The sequence below is a fragment of the Talaromyces marneffei genome, chromosome 5 (assembly GCF_009556855.1).
Source record: "Talaromyces marneffei chromosome 5, complete sequence".
Classification (NCBI taxonomy): Eukaryota; Fungi; Ascomycota; class Eurotiomycetes; order Eurotiales; family Trichocomaceae; genus Talaromyces; species Talaromyces marneffei.
Window position 1 is genome coordinate 2,695,386 of NC_072352.1, and position 25,983 is coordinate 2,721,368.

The following is a 25,983-nucleotide window of genomic DNA, read 5'->3' on the forward strand; positions in this document are numbered from 1 at the left end:
GGTATTATTGGCTACCCTAATCGCTGTAGACATAGTGGACCGTCTGAAACTGAAAGATGCTATTTATGATCATCCATGGCATCCAAGTTACTATCGCCACTGCTTCCTCGTAAAGAAAGCATGCTCTTATTACCCGCTTCATCCGTAGTCGTCCGCTCTGCCGCACGCCACTTTGTGACTGCTTTTTCTACATCGTCACACATCTCCCGCGTATCACGGCTGATACCACCTTCATCCAGATCCCACGCATGTGAACTAGATCTTGTAGTAGCAGAAGACTTGCCAGGCCTGATCATTCGGAAAGATGGTCCAAACCCTCGTTCGGAATCAGGAGCGGGGTTGAACATGATAGCATTGGCGAACATGCGGATCAATTCTTTCTCGAGTTGTGACGAGTTGACGATCGCCTTAGGAGGTATGAGCTCGGGTGTCTTTGTGAGCCAAGCAGCGTGCTTTGATGGTGTACCAGATGGGTTCGGGGATTCCCCTTCAGCAGTCGCACTGCTACTGGCAGCCTCGGTTGCAGCAGCCACGGCTCTGTTTCCCTGACTAAGTGCTCCCCTAATTGATTTCAAGTCTTGCGGTCGATAAATCAAATCCTTATACCCAGGCGCGTCTCGTTCGGTTAACGGTTTGGAGAAAATTGAAGCATGCTTGTGAGCAGCAACATCATTCATAATGGGCGCTCCCGTTCGAGTGAAGTTGCGAGTGCAATAAACAAGCTGAGACGATACTCCACGAGAAGGTGTTGGTTGAATCGTATCGACTTCTAAAGCTTCACTGGCGCCACGTTTGCGTTTTGCCCTCTTGCTCTGGGCTTCTTCTCCAGCAGCTAGCTTTCGCCGAGTGCCAGCCCTCGTTTCCACCTCGACGTCCTCCGCTACTCCTGCAGGTGTTGGTGGAGCCTCATGTTTGATTTTTCGCTGAGCCGTCGCCAACTCGGTAGCCGATTCTTCATCTCGAGACGCTACCGAACGGGCCCTGCTTCTGGTGGATGCGGCACTACCAGCACGCCTCATTCCAGAAGTAGTAGTCAAATTTTTTGCCTTGGAAGATACTGCTTCGGCGTCTGGTGGTACACTCTGCTTCCTACCTCGACCACGTTTCTTCTGTGGCTCTTTGACAGAGGGCTCTACAAGCTCAATTGGCGAAGGCGCCCTTTCGCTAATCGGACTAACATCTTCAGGTCTTGGCCGTGGGGGGGACCCAGGGGTTTCGGGAATATTTATGCGTAAATTTGGAGTACGCTTCCAAGGCGTAAGCGATCCAGCCGTGTCCATTGATGGACGATGCGGCCGTTGTTGCTTGAGACCGGAGAATGATGGAGTAGCGGTAGCAGGTGTTGCTTGTGGATGCACCTGCGCCATTGGAGTTTGCATAGGATGAGGAAATGGACCAGGAGTAGCTGGGCCGTGGCTCTGTTGTGTAATGGGTACTGGTTTTCCAGCAGCGTCATGTGGAACAAAAGTACCCTGTTTAGACATCATAGGTTGGTTATTATACTGCGGAGGCGCATGAGGTGTCGCAGGAGAGACACCTGCTTGAGGATGAGGAATCCATTGCTGGAATTGCTGTTGTCCTGGTGGCAGCTGTGGGAATGCTGGTGAACCGACTGGGACTGGGGTCGCTCTGCCAAACCCAGGTCCGCTTGCGTGAGCCTGACGTTGCGGTGTCGGCGTCGCAGGTTGACTGGGCCCTTGCTGTGCCTGGAAAACAATCGTTGATCCGGGAGGAAGATTAGGTTGATTGCGATTAGCTGCTGCACCACGGGATGAAGGCTGTGGTGGTCGTTGTGCTTGAGGAGGCGGCGGCACTTTGACTTGAATGTTAGGTGACAGCTGTGGCATTGCAGGAGGTTGTGGAGCCAATGTAGGAGTTTTGCCATTGACTGCTGATTTGATAGGAGGCGTCGAGGTGACAGGAGGTGGTAGACGACCTCCAGGTGTCGCTTGCTTGGATAATAGTTGCTGCGGCTGTGGTGTCGGAATCTGTGGAGGTTGCGAAGATTGTGCCTGTTGTGGTACAGCTTTTGGTGCAGGTACTGTCGGTTGTGGCGTCTTTTGTTTGCTTAAATCCGGTGTAGGCGACGGAAGCTCTGGCTTTGGTGGAAGAGGAGTTGTTGCAACTGGAGATGAAGGAACTTGTGTTTCAACTCTCCCTTGCTCTGGAGCTTTTGGAACTGATGGAGCAGCATTTTCCACCAGTTTCGCATCCTCTTTGATATCCAGGTCCATCTTGTCGCTGACTTGTTCAGCAGCATCTCCTGTAGGACCAGTCGGAGCTTTCTGCTCGGGCAGAGCAGGTACCGCTGGTTCCTGTAATGCATCCTTCTGCAGCCTTTCGATTTCCTGGCTAATATCTCTATATCTCTTCTCTTCTTCTCGAATTTCCTTTGTCACGCGATCCTTGTATCGCGCATAAAGCTGCGAGACGAGCTCTGGAATAATCGCAACCTGGGACTGCGAAGTACCAGCCCCGCTGATAATCTTGCGCTTCTTTGGGTTGGTATGGCCCCCATCTTTTAGACCATTCTTATCCAAAGGGTCGTCGATTCCTTCCTGTAACAGCGTTGTATAAAGCTCCTCGAGAGCTTGTGGAGTTAATCGATTCGTATCAAAGGCATCATCTTCCTTGATGAATTGATTCTTGCGCAGGGTATCCGAGATAGCAGCAAAGTTCGTAGGACGGGAATTTAGCGACGCAAGACATTGGAAGAAGAGAAGAGATTCAAAAGGTGTATAAGCTGACAGCGGCGGCATCCCCCATTGCAGGTCGGAGTAGCCACTCACAAGAGAGGCTTTACTGATGGGAGCCAGGGTGGTTCGAGTGTCACAATGATCTATTGACTAGATCAAGACTCCGTAATAATTAACAGTGTTGAGCGTGCGTCGATTTCATCGGCTTCGCACTCGAATTGTTGAAGCACTAGAATTATTGAAGTCGGAGCTGGGGATGAAGGCCACTGTAGGCACGTTGACCGTGAGTTCCGCGTCGGGGTCACACAATCACGCGAGCAAAGATCGACTTTACGGGGTAATAAAAATCGGAGAAATTATTGAGGGATATTGTTGGGAAGTTTTGATGACTCGGAATGTTTTAGAGACGCGTATGATGGCGTTGACGGTTTATGCGATGAAACTGGGTTGGCCGTGTTCAGTCTTGAGTGTCCTGACAGAACGAAAAATTGCAGTCGCGATCAGCGAATGGCGGTTTCAATGTCACGTGATTCGCTCTTACTTGGGAGTTTTTACTCTGTACGCCCTAGTCTCATGTTCTAAAGGCTGATAAGTCCACTTGCTACGGCCAATCTACCAGAAATATTTCTAGCATCAGTGCAAACTGAAGAAAAGAAACACGTTGGGCCATATATCACTCATACATGCAAGTCGCGTCCTGAGATATTCCTGCCTGAGGCCGCGATCCATGCCCCAGTCACGCTCTGCATAAATTAGGGTTGTTACCTCAACATTATGGTTTTGTCAGTTACCCCGACGATGGGTCTTCAGACGGGAATTCGAAATGTCGCAGTTTTAGACTTGCCTAAACTCAGTCAACTGAAGTATGCACGAACCAAGACAGATCTTGTATGGAACACGATTAGGCGTATTACTACTTTACTAGTCACCAACTAAGGCAAGCTTTTGCTACAGTGTTTAGTGGACACCGTGCGTTCCCGTTCATCTCGAATCCTTTCCACCTCGTGATTTAGCTCCTCCTGGCACTCGATCAAAATCCCGAGGATTGCGAGATAGATTCGGTCTGATTTGTCGACATTCGTTCGGCATGGTCTCTTGCAACCGAGCGAGAAAATCCCTGAGGCAGAGCAGACTCCTGAGAGAAGCCATTCGAACTCGGTGCTCAGTGCTCACCGTCACTAATTGAGTAATTTAGTCCCAAGTGGGCTAAAGGTTAGCGTGTTGGTCGGCACTCTGTGATCTTTAGCCGTAACCTGACATAGAGTCACAGAGCTCATAACTAACTACTACCCCTTAAAAGAGGAGAGCTAGGGAGTCAGGGACCCAGTCACCCAGCACGAGCCCCTCAGGCGCCACAACGTCACTGACGGCAGAACTCTGTATGTTTTTGCGAGAGTTAACTGAGTTAAGGAGTAAGTTGTCGGGCCCGGGTATGCACGAAAGATTGCAGTCGTCTCATAATACAATAATACGGAGTATTGTATGCCCCTCCCCCTTTTCCTGCCACCATGCATGCATACTCTCTACGTAGTACGTATGGTAGGTACGTACGGTCATTGAGGATACTATGGAGAAGACCCGTAAAATACCCGTAGGCTGGGTTACTTGGGTACGGAGCTAGGTAAATGCGGCCTTCTGGTTGGCTCATCAGGTGTCAATCGCGCTGTTGTGCCTTCCTAGCATGGTAACTTACGGGGGGGGTTCTTACGTTCTTACCTCCTTATGCTCCTTCTCTATGCGCTACCCTAGGCTATCCTAGACTCTTAGCAGAACTTACTCTTTACCATTGCTTTTGCTACTTCTCCCTCTTCTCTTTCTCCTTCATCTGTTCTATACACTAATAATCTCTTCACAACATTTCATCCCAGAGAGGAGCACATTCTTGCTAGCTCTCAGTCTGCGAACTATATCGCGCCATCGTTATTTTCGATCTATTATACCCAATATCCTTTTACTCAGAACTTTTATATGTCCCTCGGTCGCGACTATTTTGACTTCCGACACCCTACTATCGCTCACCTCGCATCTGCAGCCTATCCGCATTAATCCCTCAGGTGATCGATCTCAGCTGGCTGTTTTCGCGAAATCGATCCGAAAGTGAACATCCGAAGAACCGGTTACGAGATCTAAGCCCCGGCCACTTAAGCCTTGACCTCAGCCTTATCGTGACGACTGACTCTGAACGAGGGGCAAACAAGCCTATATAAAGAAGTCATCGGCATATCCGAAAGGAGCTCATTTCCTGGGATATCAAACGCCACGTTCTTGTTGCTCCCTCGGTTACTCCTTTGGGTGACGATATACATACTCCAAACATTCCACGGATTTCTCCGGAAACATTACCAAATAATACCAATATGTCGGACACAGAGCAGGAGTGGAAACCCAACCCTCGCCGCCCGCAGTCGTACGTCTTCTTATTTATTCATGTTCCCCAATCTTGTCATTTTTGCCCTCTTACCTTCGACAAACACTTGAAATTGCTGACTTGTATCTATAGCACCATGGCTCAGGCTTTCTCACTCGCTCTCGATAGTGCTTTTATGCTCGATAATGAGGTCAATGATCTGACACAGTCTATCGAACTCAAGTAAGTCTGGAGCAACGATATCCTCATTTCTCAAGCTGACTGGCTCGGCAGGAAACAACGCATGACCATTCAAACACGGGAGCTTGAAGCCCTTCAAGCCCGGATTCGCGAGGCCGAAGAACTTCTACAGCAAGAACAGGCTGAAAAAGCCGCGGCCAAAAACGGTGATAACAATACTCTCCACGGCACGGATCAAGAAGGCCGAGGTGAGAGTGACCTGGCCCGGGCCCTTTCTCCCACGTCGTCGACTCTCTCGGATGAGCACCAATCTGATGAAGGCGCTACAGATTCTGATACTTCGGCAGCCACTTCGCACGACATGGATGAGCATGAGGAAGACGGCAACGGAAAGCCACGTGCTTGAACACAGGCATAAATATATGCACTCGATCGTTTACGTTTGAAACAAGACAGTACAGTGGAAACAACCACTGACCGGATTGTTCTTGTGGTATGAGCATGGCTTTTTATTGGCAACCAACAACAAGTGTCGAAGCAAAGCATGTCTTATTCTTTCTATTATTCATCAGGATATACTTCATTATCATTACCCGACATTTTTACATGGCGCAGGAGCACAGGAGTCGGGCAGGCCCTCTCGTTATTCATATTTGCATGGTTGTCTTTTAGCCGGGCCAAGAGACATTCGTTTGATCTCCTATGTTGTTTGTTGGTGATTATCGTTACGTGCTCATTTTGATACCATAATACTTATTAATCTTTATCACAACTCAGCGCAAGCTATTACTTAACAATTGTGGTCGATGGTAATTACTCAATCAATGATCTACTCGTCGTAACAGTCACGAGTTGAGCCTGTAGCAGCCCAGCCAACAAAACAGCCGCTTCAGGGCGCCCGCCCTCTAATCAGATTTAATATATCACCCGTATGTCCAGCGCACAGCTACGGGGTACATGCCTGGGCTACAGCAACATGATATCCAAGTCGGCTCATTCAAGGGTCTTGCCCCAGGATTTCAGGTCATCAGCTACAGATGCGCCGTTGAAAGAGCAGTCTGACATTGATATCCTTACTAGTGACTCTAGATGCTCCACTAGATATCATCCATGTCACTCGAGTCAGTCACCCAATAAACGACTTGCGACATGCGGGATGATGTCAATCTGGTTTCAATTAACTAGGCCGAGGTACAGATACAGGATCCTCATCTATGCATGAAGGGCCCGGAAACATCGATTTGGGCAAGCCGTGGCTAGATATCTAACTGATACCTTACTCGTAAGAGTTATTTGTCTGTGTATAAGACGGTCTAGAAGAGCAAGCAAACCCAAGGAAGCTGACTGGGTGTGCTTAGTTATCGATAAGGGGATGACAACATTGATGATCAATCAGCTTACCTACTCCTCTGTACGTAAGTTAGCTAGCTCTACGCCGAAAACGCCGCTGAAGGTTGTGGCTTACTCTCAAGTCTCGTTTTCTTTTCTTTTCTTTTCTTTTTTCTACTATCAGTAGACTGTATCTATCGATCTCACTATCCTAGTGATTTTATAGCTGTTCTTTCGAGCTTTTCTCTGTTCGTTTCCCTCTTTTTGCTGCCCGTTTTACCCCACCTGCCATGGTCGTTGTCAACGACGTCGAGTACCTCTGCGACGAGGAGAGGAGGCTAAAGGAAGATCGCGAGAGAAAGCGGTACTGGAAGAAATGGGGTCCGTATGTTGCTGAGCGACAATGGGCGACCGGTACGTCTTCTCCTTGATGCTGCTGATTGCGTACAATTGGAGTGAATTGAGCGGCCGTCGATGACACAATCGATCGCGGCAAGCTCAAAGTGAAGATGTTGATCGCTAACGCTTGTACTTCCAATTACAGTGCGAGAGGATTATTCGTGAGTATTTTACATATTACCAGAAAAGAAACACCTACTAATTTGTTGTGTCAGTGAAAACGGTGATGCTTGGAGCCGTATGTCTCAGAGTTCTCCTTCGGAAATTGCCCACAGCTAATTGCATACTCCGACAGATTTCTCCCACGATCACGCCCGTTCAAGAGCCTACCGCTGGGGTGAGGATGGTATAGCCGGAGTCTGCGATACGCATGGTCAGCTCAACATTGCATTTTCATTTTGGAATGAAAAAGAGTTAGCACTTGAAATTCACTGAGCAAGACTGCAGTACTGACGGACTTCTAGCGAATTCCTCAAGGAAAGACTCTTCGGTCTTTCTAACCCGCAGGGAAACCATGGTGAGAGTATCAAGGAATGTCATTTCCATCTTGACAATACACCCTCGGTGAGTTGCTACATACCCCGGTGTAAATGATCCCGTTGGCTGATTAAATAGCACTCGTACATGAAATACCTGTACAAATACCCCCAGAAAAAGTTCCCCTACCAAGATTTGATTGACGAGAATGCGCGCCGCGGACGAGAAGATCGGGAATATCAACTGCTTGATACCGGCATCTTCAATGAAAACAGATACTGGGACATCTTCATCGAAACTGGCAAAGAGGAAAACGACGAAGAGGAAATTTCCTTCCGAGTGATTGCATACAACAGAGGCCCTGAGCCCGCACCTCTGCATATTATTCCTCAGGTCTGGTACCGAAATACATGGACCTGGGGCTGGGAGGACAAGTCCAAGAAACCCATCATCAAGCAGGAAAGCCCTCTCAAGATCAAGACTTCTCATCATGCATTGGGCGACCGTTACGTTACTCTATCTCCATCTCCGTCATTCAATGGAAGCGAGGAAGATATTCAACCCCGCATGCTCTTCACCGAAAATGATACCGACAATAAGGCATTATATGGAACGAAGAATGAACAACCATATGTCAAGGATGCATTCCACCGGTATATTGTCGATGAAGAAAAAGATGCCATCAACCCAGACAACGAGGGTACCAAGTTCGCAGCTTGGTACGCTTTTGACGAAGGCGATGGTGTTCCCCCTGGCGAATGTGCAGTTGTTCGATTCCGATTCTCCAGGAAGAACGAAGAATATGTCAATGAGGAGGAGCTTGACAATGTGATTGAACAGCGGAGATCGGAAGCCGATGACTTCTACTACCGTATCAACCCTCTCCCCATGGCGGAAGATTTGAGAAACATTCAGCGGCAAGCTTTGTCTGGAATGCTGTGGACCAAGCAGTATTATCACTTTATCTGGGACCAATGGGCTAATGGTGACCCTGCCATGATTCCTCCTCCACCTGGCCGAAAGAACGTTCGCAATCAGCAATGGAGACATATGTATCTGGATGATATCCTGTCCATGCCGGACTCATGGGAATACCCATTCTTTGCAGCCTGGGATACTGCGTTCCATTGCATTCCATTGTCCATGGTTGACCCTGATTTCGCCAAGAAGCAGCTTGACCTATTAACCAGAGAATGGTACATGCACCCCAATGGACAACTTCCAGCTTACGAGTGGAACTTTGGTGATGTCAATCCTCCAGTGCACGCCTGGGCTGTTTTCAGAACATTCAAAATTGAACGTAAGATGTACGGCCGGCAAGATCTGGACTTTTTGGAGCGTGTATTCCAGAAGTTACTCCTCAACTTCACCTGGTGGGTGAACCGCAAGGATGCCGACGGCAAGAACGTCTTTGAAGGAGGTTTCTTGGGTCTTGATAACATTGGCTTGTTCAATCGCTCTGAGCCGTTGCCCACGGGTGGTGTGTTGGAGCAAGCGGATAGTACTGGCTGGATGGCTTTTTACTGTCTTAGCATGTTGAACATTGCTCTTGAGCTTGCAAAGCACCGTCGCACATATGAAGATAGTACGTCACCTGTTTAGAATAGGATGATACTGTGCTAACGTTGTACAGTTGCATCGAAATTCTTCGAACATTTCATTCTCATCTCCGATGCCATGTCATTCAGGAATCAGGACGGAGAGACTTCTCTATGGAACGACGAAGACAGGTAACAAGTCCCTCATCAATAAATAGCTTTCAATACTGACGTACGTGTCAGCTTCTACTACGATTCCATTTCTTACGGAGGACCCTGGTCGCAACAACTTCCAGTCCGATCATTGGTCGGTCTGATTCCGCTGTATGCAGCCTCTACACTCGAGCCCGAAATCATCAACCTCTTCCCATCATTCAAGCGACGTCTCAACTGGTTCATTGAGAACAAGAACGATGTCGCAGAACGCAACATTGCCAGTATGAGCCACCGCGGTAAGGACGATCGCTTGCTTCTCGCTCTTGTCAGCAAAGACCGTCTAGAGAAGATTCTCAAACGTATGCTTGACGAGACAGAATTCCTGTCTGATCACGGTATTCGTTCATTGTCTAAGTACCATGAAAAGAACCCATTCTCCATGCATGTTAATGGTCAGAAGTTTACAGTTGGATACGTCCCCGGTGATTCTGACAGCGGACTGTTTGGTGGTAACAGCAATTGGCGTGGCCCAATCTGGATCTGTGTCAATTTCTTGCTTATTGAGTCTCTTTTGCGATTCTACATGTTCTACGGCGACTCTTTCAAAGTTGAATGTCCGACCGGCTCTGGTGACTACATGCATTTGGGTCATGTTGCTGAGGAACTCCAGCACCGATTGCAGCACTTGTATGTCCGGGATTATGATGGACGCCGTGCCATCAACGACGGGAATGATTTGCTCGATTTCGATGAGCACTGGAGAGATTATCTCTGGTTCTATGAGTTCTTTGACGCCGACACTGGTCGCGGTCTGGGTGCATCTCATCAGTGCGGTTGGACGGGATTGCTCGCCAAGGTTATTCACGACACTGGGTATGTTCTCTTCTAGTTACATGTATACGACTTACTAACATTGATAGTTTGAACTGCCGTCTCCCCCAAACCCCTCGCACGCCCACTACTGCAGCAGCGCACTACTTTGACGATGTCTTCAGCCGTCACGGTCGACCATCCAAGGGCAGCCGCCAACCAAGCCACTTGCTTCGTCGGTCATCAACATCTCGCTCAATCGGCAACCACAGCGATTTTGAGTCCAGGCTCAACGGAGCCGAAGATGAGGAAACTGAAGACGCCATGTCTACCAACGGCACGAACGATCATATGGAAGAGAATTTCACGGCTTACATTGCGGACCAACTCAGCCGTGTCAGGAGTAGCGCGACGCTGGGGGCTTATGAGGATGAGTTTTGTACTGGGGTTGATCACAATGGAACGAGTACCAATGGGACCCATGGACATTGAGTATGGTCCTTACTGGATTTCGTCGGGTGATGGTGGAAGTACAAATAAAGATACATGTATAAACGGTCTATAGGCATTACTTCGTATATTAGTTAACATAAGAAGAGCCATAATAAATAAGACAGAGTATTGACTTAATCTCAACTTCCATGACATGTTAGTTACTACGAGTAGACTATACTGAGATAAAATGTCAAGGAACCGGTAAGTGGAGAACGGCGAGTTTCGGGTGGTTTGGTCACATGATCTCCCAAAACAGCAAAGCGTCCTTGGCTGGGAAGAACTTCGGATGTGCTGGACTCTCCTCCACGACGAACCGTCACGACAGCTTCCTCTCCCATTGAACCTCAACCTCCCCGCCAGACAATCACTGTCGGGTCAATTCACCTTTCCGAAAGACTCTTCACAATCGAGTTTTTTTCTTCGCGATGTTGTCCGCTCGTGTCGCCGCCCGCGCTGGGCTTCGCAACTTTGCTGTTCCCCGGTCCGTTGCCGTGGGTGGATTGAGGACGTATGCTGCTGCTGCTCAGCAGGATGTGCGACCTCCTGTTGCTTTGTACGGTGTTGACGGTACTTATGCCAACGCATTGGTACGTTCCCTCTCTTCAAATGATGGGAAGCGTTGTTTGCGAGCGGGACTCAATTGCGCGCTGTCAACCGATCAAACAACAAATAAAAAAAAGAGATTCATGTCACCCATACTAACGAAGGGATATAAATAGTACACCGCCTCAGCAAAGACCTCCTCCCTCGACTCAGTCGCCAAATCCCTCTCCCAACTCGGCGAAGTCTTCAAGAAGGACCCCAAACTCACCCCCATCCTCAACGCACCTACGCTTAGCGTGAGCGACAAGCAACAAATCATCAAGGAATTGCAGGCCGTGGCTGGAGGCGCAGACAAGAACGAGATCCTCAAGAACTTTTTGGCGACTCTCGCCGAGAACAACCGTTTGGGATTGTTGGAAGGTGTGATTGAGAAGTTCGAGACTCTTATCAGCGCACACAAGGGTGAGATTGAGTTGAGCATTACTAGTGCTCAGGTATGTCTTCCCCCTTCATTTACCTCTGTGTGATGGATTGGGGTGGCTAAAGATGAGAAGGAACTCGACAACAAGGCCATCCAGCGCATCGAAAAGGCTGTCTCCAAGTCCGAGTTTAGCCAGGGCAAGAAGCTCAAGGTCGTCACCAAGGTACATTCCTTCTCCCCAGCCCATCAAATCGCTTGTACCACATACTTACTAATGGTAAAAGGTCAACCCCGACGTCCTCGGCGGCCTCATCGTCGAAATTGGTGAGCGCACCATCGACCTCAGCGTCTCTTCCAAGATCAACCGTCTCAACAAAGCTCTTACCGACGCCGTGTAAATTACCTTTCTATCTCTCAACCCTATATTATATGTCATCACCAACCAAAGCAATGCTTTCCCCTTCTGTGAAGTAGACTATTATCTGTCGAATTTGTTAAAATACATATTTCTTTTGTCTGTATCTTGTTCTCTGGGTTTGGTTGTAGGGTGGATGTATATGTATATGTAGATGATATGAGAAAGGAAACCACAGAAAGGTAAACTGCCCATCCCATTCTTTAGTTATGTCATTAAAAAAAAGAACAATTAGAAACATAGAATATTATAATCCCATACACAGAAATGTGGAGATGTCCAGTGAACAGGACCAACACAACGCCCATATCATCAAACAGTATAAGAAGAAGAAAGAAAGAAAGAAAGAAAGAAGCCCATATGCAATGCTAGAAACGAATCCCATCCATAATCCATACCCATCCCGAAAGAAACAAAGGGGGAAAAAAGTTAATCACTCTTCAACATACTCTCCACCAAATCCCCCAAAGGACCCCAAAAGTCTTTCCCACTCGCCAGATTGTGCTCATCTATAAACAGTACATAATGCTTAAAACTGGTGTTGAGGTGTGGCTCCAAGCCGAGTTTGAGAATGACGTGATAATGATGGCAGTAGATATGGGCATAGACACGATAAAGGCGTTTGAACATTTGTCGGATTAGGGAGGGGAATGTCTTTGGGAAGGGGACGCCTGTATTTCACGGTAGTTAGTAAGTAGATTGGTGGGCTGAAGGGAAAGGGATGGTGTGGTACCGGTTCGGCTGGGAAACATTTGTTCATTGTCAATGTTCCCCTGGATCCAGGCCATGAGGTGTTCGATGTATGCCGGGGCGGACATTTTGGTTGGTCGTTTGTAGTTCTCGGAGTCCTGCCAGAGGTACTCGAATCTGATGTCCATTTAGCACCTTGTTCTCCAAAAAAAGGATAGATGGCAAACAAAGAACTCACTCATCTGTAGCTTTCATCTCGGGGCATGATTGCGGCGAGCAGAACTCCGTAATGGAGCCATATAGCAAATTGATCTGATTGTAAAAGTCGACCACTGACCATCACTTGTCAGCCCATCACCACCGGATTTTCTCTATAGAAGTGAAGGTATATATACCATTAACAGCCAACCACTCATTCACATCCTCGCCCTCAGGTAGTTTGACAGCCTTCCTCAAACTCCCACTGCCTAACGTCTCCTCCGCAAACTTTCGAAGCTGGTAGCTGGATGTCCCGCGCGATGACCGCGGTTTGAAGGGGCCCTTTGTGCGCGCGTTACTGGGTGGTGTTAGTATTGGTATAGTACCCTTTAGAGTCCGGACAGCTGTAGACAGATATGACGGTAGTTCGATGGGAAGGTAGTGGTGACGGGCTTTGATGGTTTGGGTTGATTCTGAATGGGTGAGGCCACCGGTGGCAGCGCTGATTGTAGACATTGTAGATGGGGATGGGGGCATGTATGTTTGGGGCTGGGGGGGTTGGATGGGGAAGGTGAAAATGAGGATATACACACATTGTGTTCAAGAAGGAAGCCATTTTGCTTCCTCTGTCTTCCGTTCCCTTTCAATTCCTTCTGGCTACTAATTTGATTTGTGATTCGGTATTGCGGTTTGGAATGTAGGTCGTTGGCTAGGTCTGCGGAATGCGATGACGCTGTTAGTTGATGGTTTGTGGTGGAGGCTGACAACAGACAACTCACGGACCCGTAGGTATTCCGTTGCCAAACACCGAATTCTTTCGAGTTCTTTTGCTCCACGTACAATGAACAATGATTAATTTTTGAGTAACTGAGTAGTTAGTAACTACTACGTAGTATAAGCAACTCAATATCCACCTTGCTGATATTAGAAGGATCTAAGCTAAGAGTGATGCTCCCCGCCCAGATCTCCGGGACGGAAATCACGTTGCCTGGGTTACCGGTCATGTGATCTGTATACATTGGATATCGTCTGAGATAGAATGACAACGACTAGTTATGATACAGAAGTCTGTAAAATTGCTATATAGAAATGATGATCCTTCTGGCCTCACGCTTAGATTAAATAGGATAGCCCTCACTCTCCTCAGCCAACGGCTCCCGAACCGTCTCCCCATAAACAGTCAAAGGAATAGCAATCTCAAAAGATTCACAGGGCAAATTCTCCAGCGCGGAGTACACCGAGCCTCGCTCGTCTTGACCAAGCAACTCTAAAAGCCTATGGCCAGACAGACTCACATCTGCATCGTGTTTGGAATGTGTCGTGACAAATTCGAAGCGCAAATCCCAGTCGAGCTTTATACCGGTAGTCAATAATGTAGGCGTTGCTGAGATTGGGATTGCAGGGCTAAAGACCACTCGCGTAGAGAATAAGGTGTTTTCGAAGTAGGACGCATATATACGTCGAGTAGCTCGATGGATGCTTGTGTTGGATCGCAAGGCTAATGAAGGATCAACTTTTTCGGACGTCTCTAGAGTCGCTCGTAAAGAAAAGCATGGTAATGTTGCATCTGTAAAATCAATCGTGGCAAGGACAGTCTCTCCTAATCGATGAGATGGGCGGTTCAGAACGACTACAGCAATGCGGCGGCCATTCCGGGCGATATCAAAGCGATTTGCACTGCGATTGGAGCTGGTAACCTGGTTACTGCGAAGAATGGCAAACTCAATGGCTTCTTTGCAGGTTAGAGGAGGCCCCAGTCCCGCGCTTGAACGTCTTCTCTCGACCGGTGTACCAATTGGTGGTCCCGGCGTGCGGAGATTCTGTGTTTCGTGTTTCTCCAGAATTTCATCCACGTAAGACAAAAACTCAGGAGCCGTGGCCCAAGTCGGTCCACTAATACTTTTATCTTTCTGCGGTGGACGCGGTATACTACTCACTTTCTGCACACGCGCTTCATCACGTAATAGAACGTATGGCTGCATAAGGTCGTGACCAAGAACATCTCCTTGATCTAGGCATTGTCAGCGGTATCCAACTGAAACGAAAATGCATTACTTACCATTGACTCCACTAAAAACTCGAAAAGGTACGTTAATCCTGTTGACTTGTTGAGATTCTTTCGGACCGCTTGGTCGCTGGGTACCAATAACTAGATTGTAGGATATCTTTATAGCCTTTCCCTTATAGCTAGCCGGAAGTCCTCTAGGCAATGTGAATGAAAATGAATATGACTTCTCCTCTCCAGGGCCGAGTCGCAAGTCGACGAAGAGAAGGGATTGCGGCGTCGAAAGTAAAGGAATTGAATTCGAAGACGTAACTCCTCGCATATCTCTCAATCCCTCCAGGTCGCCATTCGATAGTAAACCGCTGATAGACTCTTCAATTGCGTCCCATCCGAATGCACCTAGAAACCCACCAGCTCGTCGCGGTTTCTCCTGCTTACGGCCGCTGGTCTGCCCACCAACAACACCTTTGCGTTTCACTTCCTCAAATGCTGACTGATTGATAAGTGAACCGTCAACTGTGAACGATGCGCTGACCTGCGCGTAGCCCATCAACAGCGTCAAAACATCTCTTTTCCTACCAATTGGCTCCAAGCTCGAGTAATGTCGTCGATGTTTAGCCAGGTTAGCCTTTGATCTATTTCCACCATAATTTGTGTATTCAGACTCGAGTGTGTCGGTTGAGATGTTGCTGGCTGCATAAAACTCGCCACTGCTTCTGTTACTTCCATTGGCGCTAGAACTCGAGAGTATCCTTGTTGCAGGAGCTAAATGTGGTTGTTGTGTAAGAGACAGTGGCTGTTTAGCCAGTTGCCGCGACGCTGGTCCATCATTATTTGCGCCTGCGGTGGCGCCATTGGATGTGTTGCCGTCGGTCTCGGCTGCAGGATCCGGGCTCGGTGGGAATTTGAAGTCGGTGGGAAAGGATGGGGGTCTGGTACGAGGACTCCTGAGATGGCTTGCGTTGCTTGGGCTAGCCGGGATAGTTCGGCCTGCTTTTTCAGCCTCAAGGCGCGGGCTGAGAGCCGATTCTTTCGGAATGCCCCTAGCCGAGTTCCTGCCGTTGCCTGGAAAGAGTCAATAAGCTTAGAACTAGTCTCGAACTATCAGGCTAATAACATACCCAAAAACTCGTCCAACCCGTTTGAGCGGCTAGGAGGAGCCTGTAAGCTAGCCGAGCGCCCATGACCCCATGGTCGTGAACGAGAGAATTGTGGCGCCGGTGACTTCTCCAATGCAGCTCCATTATCACTCTCTATCGACAGAATCGACACCGATCGTTTGTGTTTGTGCGAATTTGGCGGACCATTGTTCAATTGTGGCGGCGTATGCAGAGGTGGAAAGCTATGAGACCCCGTCAAAGGCGAGCTCAAAGACGCAGAAACCCGATGCGAACCCATCATCGGCCGGCGAGGACTCGATGGAACCGAGCGTCGACTCCCATTGAAGAAGAAGGTAGGCGAAGACTTGGCTGCAAAATAGCCATCATTATTGTTACCATTCGCAGCATTCAAAGGTCGGGATACTCTGCGCTGGTGTTGTTGTTGAGGTGTATTGTTCGCTTTCTCCTCGGCGATCTCTGCAACATTTTTAAAGGTGATTGTACATTCGACGTCTTCACCGGCAAAGACTGTCTGCTCTTTCCATTTCACGAACACTTGTAGGTCCGATGGTATGGCGACCATGGCAGCTTGGTTCTACCACATGGGGGTATGTTTAATGAAGGGCTTGGATTGCGCAGGGGAAAGGAGTAGCGGGGTTATCTGAATGCGTGAGCTGTCGTGGCGAAAAACATTCTGTATACGGTGGTCAGATCTATCAAGTAGCAATCAGAGTCGATGCCGAAATAATAATAGGACGACAAATGGATTGTGATTGAGCAAAGTGGAAGGACAGATGAGAGAGCAACATGTGTCAATGATGTACTTACTATATGGTGGATCGCGGAGTTATCCTCCACTTTTATTGGCCCCGAACCGCCTTCGGCCTGCTAACACCCTGGGAGGATCATCTTCAGCTTTCTTCTTCCCTTTAACACCGGTTGTTTAAATATCTAGCTATCAATTTACTTCACAACGTTTTGCCATGGGCAGAAGCAGGATAGAAGGTATATGAGAATTTGTCAGTCCTCTCTATATACAGTAAGCCTCGGACGACATACACTAGGTCTCTCACTAGAGTGCTCTCTAGACTGCGGTTTTATGCCATGCTGATGGCGAGGGCTGTGCTGTTAGGTGTAGCGATTTCGCACGGCATACCGTATGGGGGACAGTCAGAGTATGATTGAAACAGAACTTTAAATAGTAAGAATTGCCAGTGTGTGCTCAGGTCAACTATACAAATACGCTATGATACTTGAAGGCTAAGTTGAAATATAAATAATGAACCAGATGGCATGAGAATCAATTTTTCTCTAGATGCATAATAGTTTCGGGATTATGTAGGGGAAACTGTGAATCATTATCGGCGCAAGGGTAGTTCACATCTTGTCCATGTACTTCATGGTCGAATTTGTCCTGGAGGAAACATGTCCATGCGTTGTGGGAATAGCAGTGGCTATTCCAACGATGTCGACTCTTTGGGTGAAGCCTCGCGATCTGGCCTCGAAATATTTATCTCCGTGCCCTCTGGTCGTGCTTGGGGCTTTCGTCGAAAATTCTGACGTATAGATTTCCCTTCCAATCCAAGCCTACGGGCATCAGATACCTTGGCGGTCCATTCTCCCTTTCTTCGTCGTAGACCTAGCTCCTCCATATGGCTATAAATCTTTTTGTAGCGTTCTGCCCATCTCTCTTCACGCCTTTCTCTCTCTTCTTCCGTCGGCTGCCATTTACTTTTCAGGATTCGTCGGATAGCTTCTGGCGAAATTTTGAACTGATCTGCAAGAACAGGCGTGGTCCAGACATCGGGCTTCGTGGCATGCAAATGGCGAATTGTATCCAAAGAATCCGGCGGGAGCTTTTTGCGTGGATGCCAGCCTTCTGTGAACTTTTTCTCGAGTGCCTCTTTCTGAGTTTGCCAATGTGGTCGTTTCACTTTCTTCTCGGGGTTAACGAGTTCTGATGCGAGATATTTAGTGCCAGATTTCTTTGCTGCCTTCGTCTTGGTCTTGCTGCTCTTGGGTTTCTCTGATGATGATTTCGGACTCTTCGGTGTTTTGGGCGAGTCTTCAGCTTTCGTAGAGGTTAATTCAGTGAGCACATCACCATCGGGGGCCTTGGTAGCTATGACATCATAAATCACAATATTTCCTCCATCTTTGAAAGCTTGAGAGGTAGAAAAGGATCTTTTTGATAACCAGGGATTCGAATTCGCGGCAGTAAGGGCCGGTCTTGTCAGTCGCTGAGCGTAGAAATTGATGGCTGAATTTTCTGCATGTTGCCGAACAAGCTCTGTACGGTAAACGCCTTGGAGAACATTCGAAAGCGTCAGCCTCCTAGATGCAGCACAGACTGCCATCGTTGCGGGTTAATCGAGTGAACAGATGCAAAGTTGAAGAAATAATAATCTGCGGGAAGTCTTAAAAGTTCAGGCAGCTCGGTCAAGTGGGTCCCGGTCATCCAAGCTTCGCACCCAATCGGGTGTGTCGTCTTCATCCCCTTATCGATGTCTCGCTTTCTCTTTGATCTACGTATTGAGGTATATGATATTCTTTGACTTACTGGGAATAGCTTCAGACTATATCCTTGATAGATGATCAATTGCGTGGTTAAATAGTCAAACTTGGGCGAAATCTGAATCAGGCGAGAAACTATATATTTGAAGTCTGGTGACCACAAGTACCTGCGGTTTTCAATGATTTGCCCAGATGTTGATCAAGAACCTTGGAAACCTTCAAATGTTGGAAGTCTTTCATGGTCTATTATATCTGGTTAAGATTTAGTCATGAACAAGCTTTATCTCGTTGAGCTATGGGATTCCGCAGAAATGATATACATGATATCTAAATTTGAAAGACGTTCAGGAAGATTGAGAAGTTACCAGACTATCTATACCTAGGTATAGTCATACAATTTCAAAAATAGAATATACAAGAATATAAAAAACATGAAACGAGCCAGTAAGAGTGCTATCAAACACCTACACAGAAAGGACATCAATAGTTATGGGTTGCTAGGAATTTACCAACCGCTGGCAAAGTGTCTATCAAAGCCATTGATGCCCTAGAAACCCCCGTTGCCGCAGTTTTTGAGGCCTCCCGAAGGGCCCCGTCTGCAGCCGGATTGCCTGTTGGCGAGGAAGCGGTTGCTGTTGTTTTTGGTGTAGGTGATGTTAGTGAAGCTGGCGATGAGGTGGCTTTAGTCGAGGAAGTAGATGGTGTTGAGGAAATGGCTGAAGTCGATGTAGCCTTAGAAGAACTAGCACTTGCATCTCCAGACATCGCAACAACCTCATAATTATAGTTGCAAATCCCTGATGTCTCAGCCATCACATCCTTGGCACCTGTCGCAGCAACAATAGTAGTTGTAGTCCCATCCGAACCGACCTCAACAACGTCAACGCGCTGAGTATTTGCTCTTCCAGCTGCAAGGCCCAAAACACTTCCACCATTCAAGCCAGTAACGCCGGCAGCAGTTCCAATCAAATTATTGTTACTATACACATTGATCGTGTAATTGCTACCCGAATACGGAAGAATGATCGCATAGTTAATCGCATCCTGTGCATCCTCATGGGCTGTTGGCAATCCAATAGGATCATCTGAGCACGACGACGTCGTCAATAGTGTGCGGTACCATATAACGCCCACATTCGATGAAGCAGTAATCTCACTGAGATGCGAAGCACCGTTCTTGTATGCAGTGATAAAAGGTGAGATGACCTGTTGCCAGCCCGTATGATCAAATCCGCCGGCATATTCAGCAATGTTTGTGTCGCCGAGCGACTCGTTCCAGAAGTTTCCGACGTAGTGGCCCTCGCCAGAATCGTTCCAGGTGATGACTTCGACGAGGTCGGGATGCAGGGCAAGGATTTGGCCCATTCGGATGTAGAGGTTGGATTCGCCTCGGCGGTACCAGTTGTTGATGGTGTCAAGGTGTTTGAATTGGAAGGTTGAGAGTGCTTTTGTATGTTAGCTCAGCTTTCTTAGAGGTATTGTGGAAAGACTCACGCATCATGTAGATCTTGCTAGCGTTATGTGCAGCCTCAATCATCGTGCTGTCGACAGTATCACTAACATTCGCAAATCCAGCATCCATATACGGCCACGCAGACTCCCACGAGAACGCACCATCCACAACAGTGAAAGTATCAAAGAAACTATCCGGGTAGCCACTCGTATCATCAAAATCCGGCACAAAAAACACATCAACACCCGCATCACTCAACGCCGCCTTGAAGCTATTCTGCCACCCCGCATTCGGACTCGAAAGCCCAAACGTGAGCTGGCCACCAACAAACGTGCTAACAAACGGCTTGCTATCATACAAGTAGTAACCGTCGTGATTGACATATTGTTTGAGAATGGGCAAAAATTGTGCAGGATCTGTGAAATGGCTCATGTCGAAGCTGAAGAAGAGTTTGAAGTTAGTTCCCTCGGCGGCAGTGAAGAGTGAATCAACTGCTTCGGTGGACCAGGCTTCGAGACTCATGAGATTGAGCGCGAAGGCGTCGAAGCCGACGTTGATGGCATTTTGGATGTCGGTTTCGGCATGTTTTTGGGTTATGCTTCCGACCTATGGCCCTTAGATGAGTTGTCATCTTTTCTATGGCAAGATTGAAGGACGTACCATGTAATGAGCGAATACAGCGACTGCTACTACATGGCGAGCAAAAGTTGCTCCCAGCAGTATAGCACTTGGGGCTTTCATCGTGCAATTAGTATGACAGCTGGTAGTATCGTTACTCTCACCACTGAAATACGAGGCAAACCATGGCGGAGACTATTTAGGGTTGAACCATACCATGCCTTGGGAACTTTGGACTAGGGACTCGTGGCTATACAGATGTGCAAAAAAATTCCGATTATTATTATTGTTGTTGTTCGTGCTGTTGTTGCTATATGAAACATCATTCCATCAGTATTGGTAAGTCACTTTGCAAAATAAGAAATGGCGGTTGTATGACTCCGAAGACGGTGCACGAAAAATTGACTTGCCGGGAATTAGGGCTTACTTCGGAGGCTCTCCATATGAGCAGTCACCGACGTCTCCATGTAACGATTTAATCTTGATTTTTGCTCTTATCGATAGCTTGTGCCCCGCGCACTTGCACAATGCATCTCGATTTAAGAATACTTTACTCTTGTAGGAAATACAGAACTTACACAAGCACAGGAGATGACAGCTCGTTGGAATGCTTTAGCTCTGAGTTGCTCCCTCGAATGTGAAGTGAGTCGCAGCAATGCGTCAATTGTCGTTTGTGGTTCCCAATGGGAGGTATAGCCACATTATCATGTGGAAGAATGTGCTCCTAAACTGATAAGTTGATTCATTTAGCGACAAGAACAAGGGAATCTAAGACATCCTGTATGTTGGAGGTTGCGAGCCGCAGACGTTGAGATTATTCATGCTGGTTTACCCAGCATGGGCAAACTGAAGACCACTGTCGTGATCGGGTTCATCCTGATAGTTATGTACTCATAGATTTACAGTACTGAGAATCATGCGGTCGTCGGCAGGTTAAATTGCGATGCTTCCCTTGCTGCTGTTCATCTTGCTGGTATGCTGGCTTATCACGAAAAGGAGCATTGGCCAACTCCTAGTTCCCACCGGCTTGGGCAGGATCCGCGCGCCACGGCTCCAGCGGACGAACACCATAGCTTCAGGGTCGCTAGATGATACCTTCAGTGAGCATAAAGAACACCCATCGCTCTGGGTCGAGAATATTTAGATCGATAGGCTACCGACCACAGATCTTGACAACGATTATCGAACAAACGGTAACTTGACTAACTACCTACCGGCACAGGAAGAAGTTGAGCGCGAATGTTTAATGCACGGGATCTGCACTGGCAGCCAATCAGAATGCGAAAACCAGGCGCCCAAAATAGCTAAGGACTACCGCTAAGCCCAAACAGGAAAAGCACAAACAACAGTTCGAGCCAGATCCGTCAGGCCGCCAACCGAGAGCTCCCTGCGTCGCGCCTTCCGTCTCTCCACACTCAACATCGACCTCAACAAGATTCTTCAATTATTCTTTCTTCATCCTGACTGCCGTCTCTCTCTTGTGCCTCTAATCTTCGTGTCTCTCCTTAAATTCCCGCCAATCACATCGGTATCCTTCGTAATAATTCTCCGGTGTTACTTTAGTGCTCATTGTTTACGTCGGAAAGATCCTCCCACCCCCTCACAACAAAACAATTCGCGAGCTCACCCCTCCGACAACGATCGCACTCCAATTTCATTTCAAGATTCTCACACACAATTACAGCTATTTGGGAGGCTTAATTGGGAATATTTGACCTTCGTCTCCCCAATCAAGTCGATGATATAACCAATGCCTCTAGTGATAAGCCTCACGCTGCTCGACCTGTCCCGGCCACCGACATAGGCAGAGGGACTCACTCGTCGATGTGATGGCCAGTACCCCGTGGAATACAAAGAGCAAAATACCTGGGTCCGGAGCAACTCTCAAGATCACACCGGCCAATTCACCCGTCTTAAGGCCCGGCACCCGATCGCCCAGTAAACCCTCACCGCATCAGTCTGTCTTATCCCTACATACAGTCATCGGAACCACCACCGCTACACCCAATGGCTTTTCTTCGCATGAGCCTAGCAAATCGTTTGCCCTATGTGTGGGCTCCGCCGCAATATTAGCAGATATTGATATAGATGGGACTGTCAATCAACGCTTTTTCCGCGCACGCCCCACCGCCACCCCTGTGAACCCTGTCGTCTCATTCTACAACCAGCCCGCGAGCCCGACAACACCAGACAACCGTGTCAGATCTGTTGCAATCAGGGGAGGGAATAGTGGAGGAATATCTCCTGCGGCCGACTGGGCGGACTCGAGTGGCGCTCGCACATGGACATCACGCGAAAGAATCAAGGCGGTTACAAGCGTCGCAATTAGCCCTAATGGAAGGTTCCTAGCTGTTGGGGAGGTGAGCTCAATTTACCAAAATATCTTCGGATAACCTCTGGAACAATATACTAACATCAATGGCAGACTGGGTATAATCCTCGTGTCTTGATCTTCTCCACAGCTCCCGATGCACCTCGCGATATTCCGCTCACAGCCTTGATGGAGCACACGTTTGGCGTGCGCAGTCTCGCATTTAGCTCCAACTCACAATACTTAGCGACCCTGGGAGATATGAATGATGGATTTCTCTTTATTTGGCAGATCAATTTGCGGACTGGAGCAGCGAAGCTTCATTCCACCAACAAATGCACCTCTTTTATCCGCGACATGTGCTGGATGGGCCAAACGCTGATAACGTACGTCTATCGCCTCTATTTAATCTGAGATATACTAACGTGAGCCTAGTGCAGGCGTGCGCCATGTCAAAGTTTGGAGGCTCGACTCGCGGCCTGGGTCACCTTCAAAACTACGTCCTAACAGCGACAACTTCTCGAGCTCCTTTTCCGGCAACCCGAAAGCTTTGTCCGGACGAAATTGCCTTCTAGGCTCATTAGGAGAACACACCTTTACCTGCATTGCGAGTGTGTCTGATTGTGAAGCGATCATCTGCACAGATAGTGGCGCGGTCTGTCTACTCGACGACAGTGAGGGTAACCAGAAATTGACGGTCGTCAAACACGTGCCATTCGGTCTTACGTCAGCCGCAGTTGCTCCCGAGTCTGGTATTGTCTGGCTTGGTGGTCGAGGAAGAAAGTCTTTGAAGCTGAGAATGGAAGACATTCGAGAATGGACGAAAGTCAGGTCGCCATCTCCTACTTCTCCAGTCGACACTCTCATCCCAAAGGGTAGACCAACATTTATATCCATGGCATACCTTGCAACACATATTGTAACGGTTGATTCGACGAAAGCCATTCACATTTGCCCTGTTGACTCATTCGGGAACGGGGATGACGAAGATGTTCTTCGAGATAGCCTTGTGCCTGCTCATCGGGACCAGGTGCTAGGTGTAGGACCGCTTAAATTGCCAAACGTGTACAAGGCCGACTTTTTCACTTGGTCGTGCGAGGGTTCGGTTAATTTCTGGGATATGCAGGGTAGATGCCGAGCTTCAAAAAAGGTCGAACTAGAACAGTTGGCTTGGGGAGAAGATGAGGTTGCCAATGAACTCAAAGTCCTACGGGTCGCTGAAGATGCAAATGCCTTTGTGTCGGGTGATCGATATGGTGTGCTTCGGTAAGTCATTGCCCAACATGGCATGATCTTGTTAATATACTGACTTGAAATAGAGTTCTGTCTGCGGAGCCTTTCAAATGCGTTAATGAAGTTCGAGCTCACGGTACAGAAATTACTGACATCGTCGTCAATTCCACACCTGGATTGTGTCTGATTGCTAGTTCTGGACGTGACCGCATGGTGCAGCTGTTCAAGAAGACTGAGGAAAGCTTTGAACTGATTCAAACAATGGACGACCATGTGGGAGCAGTAGGGCAGTTGCTCTTTATGAATGATGGAGAACGATTACTGTCTTGTTCTGCCGATCGCACAGTCATTGTTCGTGAAAAAGCCACCCGAGATTTTGAATCGTCTACGGTAGTTGCATATCTCATGTCCAAGGTTATCACTCTTAAAGTGACGCCTCTGTCCATGACATTAGCACCCGATGATCCAGATACACTCGTGCTGTCGACACTTGACCGTCACATACAACGTTTTGACGTTGCCTCCGGTCGGCATGTCCACTCATTCAAGGCTACTGATTTTGAGACCAACGACGCCGTCGTTATGAGCTCCTTGACTGTAGCTACTGAAATCCCTGGGCAGAGTCCTCGCATCCTTGTGGGTGTTTCAACTACTGATAAATCCATTAGAGTCTACGACTTCGAGCGAGATGCACTCTTGACCAAGGAATTTGGCCATTCCGAAGGCGTTAGTGATGTCATTTTACTAGAGCAGAGGAAACCTTCAAATCCACATGAAGTTGGCCGTATTCTGGTTAGCACTGGTTTGGATGGAGTGGTGATGATATGGGACCTCTCGATACAGCAGCAGCAAGCCCAGGAATTATCGCAAGGCAATATTCGTGACGAAGAGGAAACTCCGTCAAAGGAGTTGGTCGCTACAAAACCTCCGCTTCGTCGAATACTCTCAAGATCAGAACTTGCGGGATTCCGCCAGGACGCCCTTATGGCAACACCGACACCAATCCGTGAGCAGTCCCCGCCTCGCATACGCAAGAAGACTTCTCGGTATACGCTTACTCCATCTTTGCCTCGAAACACACGTAACGACTCACCACCACCCTTACCGAATATCCGCCGATCTCCTGTTCCCATTCTCGACCCTCGACGGTCCCCGTCTCCCCCTAGTCCCAAAACCCGACTCATCAATGGCGTAAATCGTCGTTCAAGCGTAAACAACCTCCGCAACTCATCATCCATCGATTTCCGATCATCAACACGGTCTAGGAATTCCACACCTAGTGAATTCGGAAGCCTCAACATGTCCACGGAGCAGGTCTGCCGGACATTACGAGCCTATCGCAAGAAGCTCCACAGCTCCACAGACTATCCTCGAGGCGCAAAAGAGCTAGAACGTGAACTAAATCTGACTGTCCACGCCCTAGGCGAACGAGCAGCCCGCCACAGCCCAAGCCCTGATACGGAGGTTGACAGCAGCGAAAAAGAGAACAAAGACAACCATAACAGTAATAGTATCGTCGTTCAAAAACACGGTACCAAAAAGCAAACATCTTCTTCGTCCACATCCTCTACAAATACATCGTTACTGGCACCGAGCGCGAAATTGACAAAAGTCGCGAGACGGATGCCATCTACGCCATTACTGTCAACGAGATCGGGAACGAGACAAGTTTCGAGAAGTCGTTCGCTGGATGCTGATGGCGAGGGATGACCTTCCCTTCTTTTTACATCGCTAATGTTTTTTTTTCTTCCATAATGTTTTCTTCTGTGTTTTGCGAATGGGAATGGGAGCTTTGAGACGGATATGACGGTTGATTGATGGGGGTTGGTTTACTTGCTTTTGATGATATCATGGACACAGAAGGGGTTTACCTGTGACGGGGTTTACTGTTCGACTTTCACTTCTTTTTCTCACTCGCATATGAGAACATTTCATGGCGTTTTCGTTTTCCTTGCTATGTGGCTGCCTGCATCATTCCTTTTTATTTCTTTATATCTTCTGGAGTTCCCCTGCCACCTATATGCTATACTACAA

General features: G+C 48.0%; 9 protein-coding genes across 9 annotated transcripts; 4 read left to right on the forward strand and 5 right to left on the reverse strand.

Annotated features, from left to right (window-relative positions):
* Positions 1-59: 59 nt before the first annotated feature.
* On the reverse strand, positions 60-2,759 carry EYB26_007298 (uncharacterized protein; the record flags this gene model as incomplete). The annotated part of the gene is made up of 1 exon (XM_054266570.1): positions 60-2,759. The coding sequence occupies one exon, from the start codon at positions 2,757-2,759 to the stop codon at positions 60-62; it is 2,700 nt and encodes an 899-aa protein (XP_054122545.1).
* A 2,294-nt stretch (positions 2,760-5,053) lies between these two features.
* On the forward strand, positions 5,054-5,650 carry EYB26_007299 (uncharacterized protein; the record flags this gene model as incomplete). Its single annotated transcript, XM_054266571.1, has 4 exons — positions 5,054-5,103; positions 5,197-5,286; positions 5,338-5,492; positions 5,574-5,650. The coding sequence occupies 4 exons, from the start codon at positions 5,054-5,056 to the stop codon at positions 5,648-5,650; spliced, it is 372 nt and encodes a 123-aa protein (XP_054122546.1).
* Positions 5,651-6,863: 1,213 nt separating this feature from the next.
* On the forward strand, positions 6,864-10,445 carry EYB26_007300 (uncharacterized protein; the record flags this gene model as incomplete). Its single annotated transcript, XM_054266572.1, has 9 exons — positions 6,864-6,987; positions 7,118-7,133; positions 7,188-7,210; positions 7,268-7,385; positions 7,437-7,536; positions 7,588-9,034; positions 9,083-9,179; positions 9,231-10,016; positions 10,064-10,445. The coding sequence occupies 9 exons, from the start codon at positions 6,864-6,866 to the stop codon at positions 10,443-10,445; spliced, it is 3,093 nt and encodes a 1,030-aa protein (XP_054122547.1).
* A 428-nt stretch (positions 10,446-10,873) lies between these two features.
* On the forward strand, positions 10,874-11,810 carry EYB26_007301 (uncharacterized protein; the record flags this gene model as incomplete). Its single annotated transcript, XM_054266573.1, has 4 exons — positions 10,874-11,035; positions 11,168-11,485; positions 11,546-11,635; positions 11,697-11,810. 4 exons carry the CDS (start codon positions 10,874-10,876, stop codon positions 11,808-11,810), a joined length of 684 nt encoding a protein of 227 aa, XP_054122548.1.
* Positions 11,811-12,256: 446 nt separating this feature from the next.
* On the reverse strand, positions 12,257-13,331 carry EYB26_007302 (uncharacterized protein; the record flags this gene model as incomplete). Its single annotated transcript, XM_054266574.1, has 5 exons — positions 12,257-12,498; positions 12,561-12,694; positions 12,756-12,849; positions 12,913-13,073; positions 13,309-13,331. The coding sequence occupies 5 exons, from the start codon at positions 13,329-13,331 to the stop codon at positions 12,257-12,259; spliced, it is 654 nt and encodes a 217-aa protein (XP_054122549.1).
* A 502-nt stretch (positions 13,332-13,833) lies between these two features.
* Positions 13,834-16,403, reverse strand: EYB26_007303 (uncharacterized protein; the record flags this gene model as incomplete). Its single annotated transcript, XM_054266575.1, has 3 exons — positions 13,834-14,726; positions 14,775-15,785; positions 15,842-16,403. 3 exons carry the CDS (start codon positions 16,401-16,403, stop codon positions 13,834-13,836), a joined length of 2,466 nt encoding a protein of 821 aa, XP_054122550.1.
* Positions 16,404-17,274: 871 nt separating this feature from the next.
* Positions 17,275-18,177, reverse strand: EYB26_007304 (uncharacterized protein; the record flags this gene model as incomplete). The annotated part of the gene is made up of 2 exons (XM_054266576.1): positions 17,275-17,865; positions 17,925-17,927. 2 exons carry the CDS (start codon positions 17,925-17,927, stop codon positions 17,275-17,277), a joined length of 594 nt encoding a protein of 197 aa, XP_054122551.1.
* A 637-nt stretch (positions 18,178-18,814) lies between these two features.
* EYB26_007305 (uncharacterized protein) lies at positions 18,815-20,528 on the reverse strand (the record flags this gene model as incomplete). Its single annotated transcript, XM_054266577.1, has 3 exons — positions 18,815-19,779; positions 19,829-20,393; positions 20,448-20,528. The coding sequence occupies 3 exons, from the start codon at positions 20,526-20,528 to the stop codon at positions 18,815-18,817; spliced, it is 1,611 nt and encodes a 536-aa protein (XP_054122552.1).
* Positions 20,529-22,234: 1,706 nt separating this feature from the next.
* Positions 22,235-25,659, forward strand: EYB26_007306 (uncharacterized protein; the record flags this gene model as incomplete). The annotated part of the gene is made up of 4 exons (XM_054266578.1): positions 22,235-22,765; positions 22,831-23,102; positions 23,152-23,982; positions 24,036-25,659. 4 exons carry the CDS (start codon positions 22,235-22,237, stop codon positions 25,657-25,659), a joined length of 3,258 nt encoding a protein of 1,085 aa, XP_054122553.1.
* Positions 25,660-25,983: the final 324 nt, after the last annotated feature.